The following is an 11,398-nucleotide window of genomic DNA, read 5'->3' as shown; positions in this document are numbered from 1 at the left end:
GATCCAGCAGCAGGGCAGGGGCTCCAGCCCAGCAGGCCCAGCAGGGGATCAAACGCTGCTGCTGGGATGTTTAACACCCCAGGCCATGAGGAAAAACCCCTAAGCAAACACTCCCTTGTTATCCAGCCATCCCCGCTCCGGTGCTTTCCACACAATGTGACCTTTAGTGGAGAGCCCTTAAGGAATAATGGCAGAGCAGGAGCAGTCTGTTCACTCCTGTAACCAACCCACCAGGCACCCCGATGATTCCTGGCTCTGATTGCAGCCTGCAAGGGCACGGAATGAGCTTCTGTGTGCTGGCTCCTGGCTTCAGCTGCCTCCCCTTCCCAAAGGGCCTCTTAGGGAAAAAAAAACCTGTGGCCAGAGGAGGGGAAAGGATCTGTTTCCATCACCTCTCCCCTTCTGGCGTTGCCTTCTCTTTGGCTGTGGCCTATTAACGCTCCTCTCGAGAGGTGACAGAGCAATTGGCCAGATGCTGTTACAAGCCAGCAGGGTTTATTAGATTGCAATTTTCCTGGGCATGTTCTATTGCCCAAAAAAAAAGCCCCATGAGGCTCCAAGGACCAGGGACATAGAGAGGAGAGGCAGAGCTGTGGAGGAGCAGCTATTCCTCCCCTTCCAGACCAGGAGAATTTAACTCTCAGTGCTGTGGATGCTGCATTTCTCCAAGCTCTGAGCACTCCCCACCATCTGATCCCGCTTTTCCCTCTCCTAGCCGGACCCCTGGAACACCCACGTCTGGAAAGGGGTCAATGGGACCCCCACCAAGAAGAGGGCCATTGGCTTTAAGAAGCTGGCAAAGTAAGTCCCAGCGGGCTCTGGAAAAGCCTGGAATGTTTGGATTTAAACCCCCTATGGGTGTGTGCATCACCCTATGGATGATGGGCTCTGGGCCTGGGCTTTGGGCCACTGAAGGCTTTTGCCATGAGGGACATCTGGGGACACAGGCAGTCCTTTGATCACCCCCTCAGACCACCTAAAGGGGCGTGACCAGGTGATTACCAGATCTTGGATATTGCTCGTTCTCCAGAGCTGCTCATTCTCCAGTTAGGAGGTCTTGATGCTCAGGGATGACTTTCCCACTTTCTGAGGGTGTTTTTCTTGGTTTTCCTTTCCTTGGGGCAGGGAAAGGAAACCCACCCCCGTTCAGGGCTGTGCTGGCACTAACGAGATGAAGCTCCTGTCCATATTCCTCCTTTTCCCACTGACTTTTTCCCTGAGTGAGGAGAACCTGTGTGTGCCCAGCCCTCCAACACCTGCTCTGGAAGGAAGGGGGGAGATGGGAATGAGGAATCTCCCTGCAGATAGCAGATGGATCAGGGCTGAGCTGAGATTTGCACTTCATGGCCAGTTGACCCCTGGCAAGGGGCCACCCCAGTCCCTCTCGGCTGCCAAGGCTCCTCAGCAGCAGGGATGCAGGAATGAAACGCAGTTTGGATTTTTTGGCTGATTTTGGCCCGAATTCCTCCCCTGTGGGCCATTGGCAGGGAGGAGCTGCTGGTTCTGTGGCAGCAGAGCCCTGGGCCAAGGCAGGAGAAGGGCTGGGTGTGCCCTGGTGGCGGTGGCCAGGCTGCCAGGTGGCCCTGGCTCGTCACAGCATCTCCCCACGCTTCAGTTTCCCCGAATCCCTGCTACCAATTTGTTCCCACTCTTCAGCTGTCACCTCCTGCGAGCTGTTCTCCCTGGTGCATCCATAAACAGGATCAGCAGCTGAGGAATGTGCTCCTGCAGCTGACACTGGGGGAAGAGCAGGAGGATTCGTGGAGTTTGGAGGAAAAAATGCTTTTATTGCTGAGGGCCCCATTGAGGGATGGTTTTATGACAGTGTGAGCGTGGCAGGTAATTTAAAACAAAATCTCTATTGTTTCTGATGTAGGGAAAGGAATTGGTTTTGTAATTCACCATTAATCCAGTCTGGATCTGAGCTTATCAGCTCTAAAAGAGGCAGCCTGAGCCTTCAGCATGATTTGGTGCCTGCTCAGACTCAAAAATCTGAGCACTGAGACCTGCAGTCCCTGCCCCACCTGCCCCTTCCCTGCCCTGGGGACAGGGGACACTGCCACAAAGGGGAAACAAAGGGGATACAGCAGCAAACAGAAACTTCCCTGAGGCTGACTTTGCCATGGAGAGGAGCTGCCAGGGACAGGCAGGATAAACCAGCCTGGAGGAGTTTCTACCTCTCCTTTCCTCCTTTTTTTCCTCACTAAATGATTCCCCAAAACCAGAATATTTCTGGGCAGGGGGAAGCTGGACTCCTCCTGCCCAATGTGAGCACTCCAGCTGCAGCCTCCACTCCCCACAGCTCATCTGAAGGGGATGCAGGGTCCTGCTGAACTCAAAAACCTCAAGGGCTGTCAAAGTGAATGCAGAGATGCTTTGTGCTCCCTCAGCCTCCCCAAAATTGCCTTTCCCTGTTGCAACATCAGCCTAAATCCAGACCTGATGGATTCCTGCCTTCCTGGTGGCCCCATTTAAAGTGCTTGGTGGTCCACTCAGGAAAACAGAAGGTGTTTGGCATGTAGGAAAAGCAGTGATTATGAATGTCCCTAACACAACAAACCCACAACCCCTGTCCCCCATCACCCAGCTGGATTTAAGGGATGGAGGAGCTGCTCCAGCTCTGCTTGGTTCCAGCTTTTCCCTTGGCATTACCTGCCCCTGGCTCTTCTCCTGCTTCTCTGCCCCTGCAGAAATCCCACCCCCATGCCTGGTTTAGAATTTTCCTCCTTCAGCCCATTCAGGTATTTGGGCTCTGTTCAAGCTCCCCCATCTCCTTTTCCTCTCTGACAAGTCGAGCTCTTCCAAGGCTTCCCTGTTTGCCATATAACCACCAGAAAAACTGATGCTACAGCTTTGTAAGGCTGTTCATTTAATAAGAAATCAAAAGGGCTGGGCTAGAGGCACCGGGAAGGACCAAGCTCTGACTGGGATGTATTCCTGCTCCCCAGGGCTGTGAAGTTCTCAGCCAAGCTGATGGGCCAAGCCATGGCCAAGAGGGTCAAGGCCACCATCCTGTACGCCACGGAAACGGGGAAGTCCCAGGTCTATGCAAAAACTCTGTGTGAGATCTTCAAACACGCCTTTGATGCCAAGGTATTGTAGCAGCTCCCGGCTCCTGGCACCTGATGGCTGTCAAATCACGGCTGCTCCAAGGGAATACGTGGAAAACAGCTGCCAAGGGCCTTGGGGATGTGAGCCTGTGGGTCTGGGTTGGAGCCTGCACAGGGATTTCTCCAGCTGATTTCCTGCAGCCCCTGTGGGGCAGCTCCAGGGCTGCCCGTGTCCCTCCAGGCTCCCGTTCCCATCCTCCCCCTGCAGAGATCTCAGCAGGGATGTGCTGTTCCCATGCCCAGGGGCACCGGGGCCAGCCCAGGCGGCTCCCACCCCTCTGCAACCCCTCTGTGCCCCCAGGTGATGTCCATGGACGAGTACGACGTCGTGCACCTGGAGCACGAAACCATGGTCCTGGTGGTCACCAGCACCTTCGGCAACGGGGACCCCCCCGAGAACGGAGAGGTAGGACAGCAGGGAGGGGTGGCTGCAGCAGGGGACAGCAGTGGGACAGGGCCAGGAACGTCCTCTGTTGGCTCAGACTGAGCTGGAGTGACCCAAAACAGGTCCAGGTGCTGGAGCTGCCTCCAGCCTGCTCTGGAGCAGGGAGATCTCCTGGTTCCTGCCATGAGCAGCCCCTGATCCATTGTTAGATCCATCCTGGGTGACCACCCCCGGTGTCACACAGGAGGTGACGGTGCCCTGGCTTGGGAGCCAGGAGCCACAGCCAGGCTGTGCTCAGGCCTTGCTTTCCTGCAAAACCTGGCAAAAGTGATGGCCTTTTTTTATTCTTTTCCTGTAGAAATTTGGCTGTGCGTTAATGGAGATGAAGAATCCCAACTCCAACCTGGAGGAGAGGAAGTAAGAGCACCCCAACCCCCGCCCCTTCCCCTCCCAATCCAAACCCCAGCATGCAGGACAGGCTCCCTGCCTTCATCCTCTCACAGGGGAGTGGGAAATCCTTGGGCAGATCTCACATTTACAAATATCCAGGAATGGGAGCTGCCTGGAGACCCAGGGAATGGAGAGGGTGGAGGAAGGAAGGACAAAAGCACGGAGTCAGGGGTGCCTGTGGACCCCAGCTTGTCATTCCCTGGGATGACACCTTAAAGCTTCTCTCTTCATCTTGAAGAGGCAGGAATCTATTAAAAAAAAAACCCCAATCAAACAGATAAAAGTAGGAATTTCCCCAAAATCATTGATTCTGAGAGCCAGGGCCTGTCCAGGAGGCACGAAAATAGTAAAAGCTGGAGGTAGAAGGGAGTTCCCAGCCTTGCAGATGTAGGTGGGGGAGGGATTGAGAACCAGATTTAGCTCCATGCATGGTGTGAAAAGATTTCTAGGGAAAATAGGAGCTGTGATAATCCTGTGATGTTTGTAACCGGTACCTTGGAGACAGAATCTGGGATTGTAGAAAATCCCCCTTCAGGGAAAAATGAGCTTTGAGCATCTCTGTGCACATCCCAGGGGCTGGGAAAGGAGGGCAGTGAGAATAATCATTTGGGGTCTCTTCTTATTTTAGCTCTGAGGAATAAAACATTTCCCTGAACTGGGGCACTGCTCTGCTCTGGAATGTCTCCTGAGCTAACGACTGGCACAGGGCTGCTCCTTAATTAAGGATGGATCAGCCCTGGCCGGGGATGCAGGGCAGTTCCAGCGCTTGGAGCGGTGTCACTGGGGCTGTGGGAGGTGACAAACGTGGCAGGGCCCAGTCTGTCCAGAGACAGCCCCGAGGTTCTCTCCTGGCTGTGCAGCTGAGGGCTCCCTGCAGGACATCCCTGCCCAGCTGAAATCCCATTTGGATCCCAATGGCCTCGTGCCTAAATGGGGACAGCGAGAGAAGCGGGCGTGCAGGCTGCCCTGGAGGGGCTGGGGTGGAGAAGGAACATTCCACACGTGGTTCTCACCCCAAGGATCTTCTCCTTGGCCCCAGAGGTGCTGCCCGTGGTCAGTCAGGCAGATCTAAAAGCCCCTGAGCTCGGTGCTTGCTGTCCCAAACACCTCCAAGGGCTGGTGGGGGTTCCTTAGAGCCGGGCAGGGTCACCTCTCACTGTCCCAGGCTGCTCCAAGCCCCATCCAGCCTGGCCTTGGGCACTGCCAGGGATCCAGGGGCAGCCCCAGCTGCTCTGGGCAAACTGGTTTTGGGATTGTCCCAACCAGTATCCAAGACCTTGCTAAGATCAAGCACAGAAAAAACCTTTGGCAATGAGAAAAGGAGACCTGGAGGAGACTGTCAGGGGACGAGGGACAGTGTCAGCCTGCTAAAAGGGAGCTGGAGAGAGCAGTTCCTGTCCCTGCACCCCATGGAGTGCCCCAGAGAATGCTGAGACCCCTCAGGGCAGGGTGGTCTCTCTGGTGTCCCCTCAGTGTCACAGGGTCCTGTCAGGGCTCTGTGGCCACAGCTCTCTGCCCACAGCCCCGGGGCTGTGCTGGGGTTGATGTTTGGCTCCTCATGCTTTACAGCAAAGGTTTTCCAGGGTTTTTCTGCAGCATTCCTAAACCATTCCCGCTCCAAGGCTGCTGTTCAAATGCAGCCCATCCCTCAGCAGCCACCCTCCACCATCTCACTCCAGCTGCTGTCCCAGCCTTGGGCCCAGCTTCACCCGGGGAATTTGGGCTCTGTGTCCGTCTAACCCAGAGGGTTGTGCTGCCCTGAGCAGAGTCTGGGATTGCAGAAAATCCCCCCCACTGGAAGATGAGCTCTGAGCATGTGGGGCTGGGATAACCCAAGGCCAGCAGAGTGGGCTGGGGCAGGAGGAGGAGCAGAGGGGGCCTGGGCAGAGGCTGAGGAGCAGCGGGGGCACAGGGGGCTCTGTGACCTGGGGGCTGAGCGCTCCGCGTGCCGTGACTCATGCACACACCACTGCTCACTGCTCTGCCTGTAAATATAGAAACCCTTGTGTGGAGCAATTTTGGGAGATGGTTCAATTCAGAAATACTTCTGCTGTTGTCAGATTTTTTATTTTTTTTTTCCCCCTCTGCTCCCCTTCCCCCTCCTCATCCCTTCTTCTCTCACTCTTTTTTTTTTTATTTCCCACTTCCTATGAATGAAACAACCCTCAGAATATCTCTTCAGACACACAGCCGACCTTGTGTGCTGCCAGGGAAGGACAGGTGAAGCCAGAGGTCCTGGCAGCTCTGCGTCACTGGGGACGATGTGGGAGGTGACAAGGACCTGGTGGAGCATTCCTGCTCCGGCTGGGGGATGCTCAGGGGTCTCTGGGAGCGCTTCCCTCTGCTCTTCCCACAGTGCCCGCTGATGGAACTGTGAGCCCTGAGCTCTGCCTCGGTGTCCCCACCGCCGGGTCCCCTCTGGGCACGGAGGGAGGGGGAGCCAGCGGGGAGAGCCCGGGGTAACCCTGGGTGCTGTTCACAGGAGCTACAAGGTCAGGTTCAACAGCGTCTCCTCCTACTCGGACGCGCGGAAATCCTCCAGTGATGGCCCCGACTCCAGGGACAACTTCGAGAGCACGGGGCCCCTGGCAAACGTCAGGTAAAGGGGACAGGGCAGGGGGACAGAGCAGGAGCTGGTGCTGCACAGATCCCGTCACTCCCACCGCTCCCTGAGGCATTTGGGGATGTGCAGACCCCTCCAGGCTGCTGTGGGACGTGGTGGGACAGGAGGGGACGTGCCAGTGCCAGAGCAGTCACAGCTGGGCCGTGTTTCCCCAGGTTCTCCGTCTTTGGGCTGGGCTCCCGTGCTTACCCCCATTTCTGCGCCTTCGCCCGCGCCGTGGACACGCTCCTGGAGGAGCTGGGGGGAGAGAGGATCCTCCGCATGGGAGAAGGGGATGAGCTCTGTGGCCAGGAGGAATCCTTCAGGACCTGGGCCAAGAAGGTCTTCAAGGTAACCTGGGGCTGGAGCAGCAGCGGGGAGAAGGACAGAGGTCAGAGGTGGATCTGAGCCCAGCCTCCCCTTCCCCGCTCCAGCACCGCCCCGGCCCACACCAGAGAGGGTGGAGCTGATGTTCTGCTCTGTGCTGACCCCCAAAAAGTCACCATGTGTTGAATTCCCAGAGGTCTGGGAAGGAGAGCACCACACGATGTGCCCACGGCCACCGAGCCAGCCCTGCACCTCTGGGGGCTCCTTCTCCACCTGGGCTGGGCTTTGGGGGTGGGCTGGGCTCGGGGGGTGCCTGAGGGCCTGCTGCGTGCTGCAGGCAGCGTGTGACGTGTTCTGCGTGGGGGACGACGTCAACATCGAGAAAGCCAACAACTCCCTCATCAGCAACGACCGCAGCTGGAAGAGGAGCAAGTTCCGCCTGACCTACGTGGCCGAGGCCCCGGAGCTCACACAAGGTACAGACGGGCTCACCTGGATGGAGACAACACCGGCCCAAAGGGGCCAAACCCCCATTTTTGTCTCTGTTGAATTCCCAGAGTTTCAGCCCTGCCTTTCCGCCCCACCCCATGCCCAAGGAGCAGCCCCAGGCCCCTCTGGCCGGTCCCTGTCTGTGTCTGTAACAGAGATGTTCGGACACGATCTGCTCTCCCTCCTCCTGACCCCGTTTTTTGAAGCGAGGAGCTGGAAATTTGGGATCTTTCCAAGCTTGTTTTGTCCAGTGCCGCTCCACCAAGCGCTGCGGAGCAAAGGCAGGCCCGGCCCACGGACACCTGGCCCCTCAGCACGGCTCCTGCCACGCAGGATCTGCCGCACCGGCCCCGCTCTGCCCAACCCCAGGCGCTCTCCTGCCAGCCAGGTGGCACCGGCAGCGAGAGGAGGCCGTGGGCAGAGCGAGGGCACAGCCCTCGGTCTCATGGAGGTGCTTTTGGAGCCTTCCTCTGTCGTTAAAACCCGTGCTTGGTTCACCCCTGGGGTTTCTGATCCCTCGGGCTCGCAGGAGGGAGGTCAAACCCCTGTGGTCAGCTCTGCTCTGAAGGGCTGAACCCACAGTGATCCCCCAGAAGCCTTGGCCATGCTCTGCTGAATCCCTTCCCCGACTCTTTTCCTCCTCAGGACTGTACAGCATCCACAAGAAACGCGTCTACGCAGCGCGGCTCCTGACGCGCCAGAACCTGCAGAGCCCCAAGTCCAGGTAGGAGACGCCGCGGTGCCGGGAGCTGAGAGCAGCTCCTGGGGCACCCAAAGCAGTGCCAGAAACAGCCCTTGGAATGCCCATGGGATCCAGCTTTGTGCAAAGCACAACTCAGGGTGCTCCTGACCTCCCCACGGTGAAACTGCTGCCGGTGCCTCCCTCAGCCCACGGGATGGGGAGCTGGCCGGGGTGGCAGCAAAGGGAGCATAAAATTGCTGAGCAAGAGGTTAAATTGGTTTTCCCCTTTTTAAAAAGCCTCAGATTGTGAGTCAGGGTGTGCTGCAGTGTCCCTTCTCCCTGCTGTGACCTTGGAGGTGCCACCAGCAGCTCCTGAGGCCGGGGCTCAGCGACTCCCTGAAGGATTCCCCAAAACACTTTTTCCTGCTTTTCCTCCTCCTCCTCCTCCTCCTGCAGCCGCCTGACGATTTTCCTGCGCCTGCACACCAACGGGCACCAGGAGCTCCAGTACCTGCCCGGGGACCACCTGGGGGTGTTCCCAGGGAACCACGAGGACTTGGTCAATGCCCTCATAGACAGGCTCGAGGATGCCCCTCCAACCAACCAGCTGGTGAAGGTGGAGCTGCTGGAGGAGAGGAGCACGGCTCTAGGTAACCAGGGAGTGCAGGTGGCCTCTCTCCTGCTTTCCCAGCTCCTGAAGTTCTTGTAGCTCCTCAGGGATGTGGGTGGCTCCAGGAAAATTATTTTCATCTCCCTGCTGTGTTTGCCCGGATTGGGAGCACCTCCTTCATCCCTGCTCTGCCCAGAGCCATGGCTGGTCTGCACCTGGGATGTGGAGCAAGGGTTTGAAGGGTGGGAAGACATTTCCTTATTCCATGGAAAAACTAAAGGTGTTTATATTCCCTTAGAAAGGGCAGTGTCTAGGACTGGGAATAAGAGCTAAGGGATCTTGAGGGGCCATCCCCACGCTGTATTTCAGGGATAAGTCTGATTCCCCACTGCCATGCACGGTGTAACTGGAGATGGAAAACCAGAATCCAGTGTCTCAGAGGGGGGTGAAAACCAGGATTTGCCCACCTTGGCTCTGCTGCTCAGCTGATCCCGGGCTTGTGCTGGATTCCCTCCTGGCAGGTGTCATCAGTAACTGGACAGACGAGAACCGTGTCCCACCCTGCACCATCTTCCAGGCCTTCAAGTACTACCTGGACATCACCACCCCTCCCAGCCCGCTGCTGCTGCAGCAGTTCGCTCTGCTGGCCACCAGTGACAAGGAGAAGAAACGTCTGCAGGTCCTTAGCAAGGTAAAGAGCCCAAGCCCCGGGTTCTGCAAGGCCCTGGTGACAGTCACAGCCCAGCCAGGGCATTTTCATCCCACACTGTGCTTAGGCTGAGGGTGCCTTCACTGCCACCCACTCCAGCTTTGCCACACACCTCCTGGGATATCACTTGAGGCCCCTGGAAGAGGCGGATCCTGCAGCTCTCTCCTTCCTCCCCCTTTCCCAGGGCTTGCAGGAGTACGAGGAGTGGAAGTGGTCCAAGAACCCCACGATCGTGGAGGTGCTGGAGGAGTTCCCTTCGGTGCAGATGCCCTCCACACTGCTGCTCACCCAGCTGCCCCTCCTGCAGCCTCGCTACTACTCCATCAGCTCGTCCCCGGAGATGTACCCGGGGGAGGTCCACCTCACCGTGGCTGTGGTGTCCTACCGCACCCGAGGTACCGCGCCGGGCTCTGGGGAGAAGCAGCAGCACAGGGGCAGCCCCACCAAATCTGGGCCAGGGAGGTGTTCCTTGAAAGCCTTCCTGCCTCCTGCAGGAGTAGATTCCCCCAAACCACGGCACTGCTGTCCCCGTGCCGTGGAGTGACGCAGAGATGACGCGTCTGGGGCAGCTCCAAGCTCCGTGCAGGATTCTGTGTGCCCACCCCAAAACCCACGTTCCCAGCAGCCAAACTTCTGCAGCAGAGCCAGCACTGGTGTGTCCCAGCATGGTGGTGGTGCAGATAAACACAGCCCTGGTGCTCTGCAGGACACAGGGAGCACAGTGGAGCTGCCATGGAGGGTTTGTGTCTGGGAGCATCACGGTGCTGCTCCTGCCAAAGAGCTCCAAACGAGAACTGGGTGCTCCCTAAGGGTTGTGGAGGTCCAGCCATGCCAGGTCTGGGTAGCTCCACAGAGGGATTCCAAACTCTGCCGTGTTCATGGAGAATGGGTGCTGAGATATGAAATGTCATATGAAATGTGAAATATTGTCATATTTCATCGTCATATTGAAATATGAAATATGTCATATGAAATATGAAAGGGAGGTGCTCATTCAGGATGTAGCAGGGAGGGTTTTAGGAAAGAAAACAGAGTCGCTGGGTGATGTGTCACATCCAGACCTCCCCCAATTCCCAGATGGAGAGGGACCGATCCACCACGGAGTCTGCTCCTCATGGCTCAGTCGGATCCAGACGGACGAGGTGGTGCCGTGCTTTGTGCGAGGGTGAGTGACCCACACAAGGCCAGGGCTGAGGAGGAGGGGTGAGCTCACAGGCTGAGCTCTCTGCCCTCGAGTGTTGTGAGCAAACCGTTCCCCTCTGAGAGAAATCCTGCACAAAAACCTCACACGCCGGGATTTTACCTCATCTTCTACCCCTCCCTCTCTGGGAGGTGTCTCAGTGGGCAGAGGGGAGGGAGGGAACACCGTGCTTGTTTTGAGCTGGATCTTTGATATGTGCAGTGCCCCCGGGTTCCACCTGCCCCAGGACCCCCAGGTGCCCTGCATCCTCATCGGGCCCGGCACCGGCATCGCCCCTTTCCGGAGCTTCTGGCAGCAGCGGCTCTTTGACATCCAGCACAAAGGTGGGGCCGTCCTCCTCCTCCTCAGCTCCAGCTTTTGGGAAGCCTGGCGTGGGATGGGGGTCCCACCCTGCCGGGGGTGTCCCTGCTGCTGGTCTGGAGGTGGCTGAGGGCTGTCCCCACGCTGTCCCCAGGGCTGAAGCCGTGTCCCATGGTGCTGGTGTTTGGCTGCCGGCAGTCCAGGATCGACCACATCTACAAGGAGGAGACGCTGTTTGCCAAAACCCAGGGGGTGTTCAGAGAGCTGTACACGGCCTATTCCCGGGAACCGGACAAACCAAAGGTGGGCACGCCCCGGGAACGCGCTGGGTCCTTGCCAGTGGGCACTCAGGAGAAGGATTGTCCCTTCCCAGTGGCCACCAGCCCCAGGGTGTGTCCCCAGGGGGAAGGGGAAGGGGAAGGGGAAGGGGAAGGGGAAGGGGAAGAGGAAGAGGAAAAGGAAAAGGAAAAGGAAAAGGAAAAGGAAAAGGAAAAGGAAAAGGAAAAGGAAAAGGAAAAGGAAAAGGAAAAGGA

General features: G+C 57.6%; 1 protein-coding gene across 3 annotated transcripts in view; it reads left to right on the top strand.

The window, feature by feature from the left end:
- NOS1 (nitric oxide synthase 1) overlaps positions 1-11,398 on the top strand; it is a 66,723-nt gene that overhangs the window by 49,534 nt on the left and 5,791 nt on the right. For all 3 annotated transcript variants that reach the window (XM_015643722.3, XM_015643724.2, XM_015643727.3), the window contains 14 exons: positions 716-801; positions 2,949-3,093; positions 3,412-3,516; positions 3,854-3,912; positions 6,428-6,544; positions 6,724-6,898; positions 7,212-7,350; positions 8,009-8,087; positions 8,502-8,695; positions 9,177-9,346; positions 9,549-9,759; positions 10,442-10,529; positions 10,767-10,888; positions 11,020-11,168. In XM_015643722.3, the coding sequence (XP_015499208.1) occupies positions 716-801; positions 2,949-3,093; positions 3,412-3,516; positions 3,854-3,912; positions 6,428-6,544; positions 6,724-6,898; positions 7,212-7,350; positions 8,009-8,087; positions 8,502-8,695; positions 9,177-9,346; positions 9,549-9,759; positions 10,442-10,529; positions 10,767-10,888; positions 11,020-11,168 (1,839 nt within the window). The remainder of the gene's footprint in view (positions 1-715; positions 802-2,948; positions 3,094-3,411; positions 3,517-3,853; positions 3,913-6,427; positions 6,545-6,723; positions 6,899-7,211; positions 7,351-8,008; positions 8,088-8,501; positions 8,696-9,176; positions 9,347-9,548; positions 9,760-10,441; positions 10,530-10,766; positions 10,889-11,019; positions 11,169-11,398) is intronic.

Source organism: Parus major, chromosome 15 (genome assembly GCF_001522545.3).
Source record: "Parus major isolate Abel chromosome 15, Parus_major1.1, whole genome shotgun sequence".
Taxonomy (NCBI): domain Eukaryota; kingdom Metazoa; phylum Chordata; class Aves; order Passeriformes; family Paridae; genus Parus; species Parus major.
Note: the sequence above shows the minus strand (reverse complement) of the source record. Positions and strands in the feature narration are given on the sequence as shown.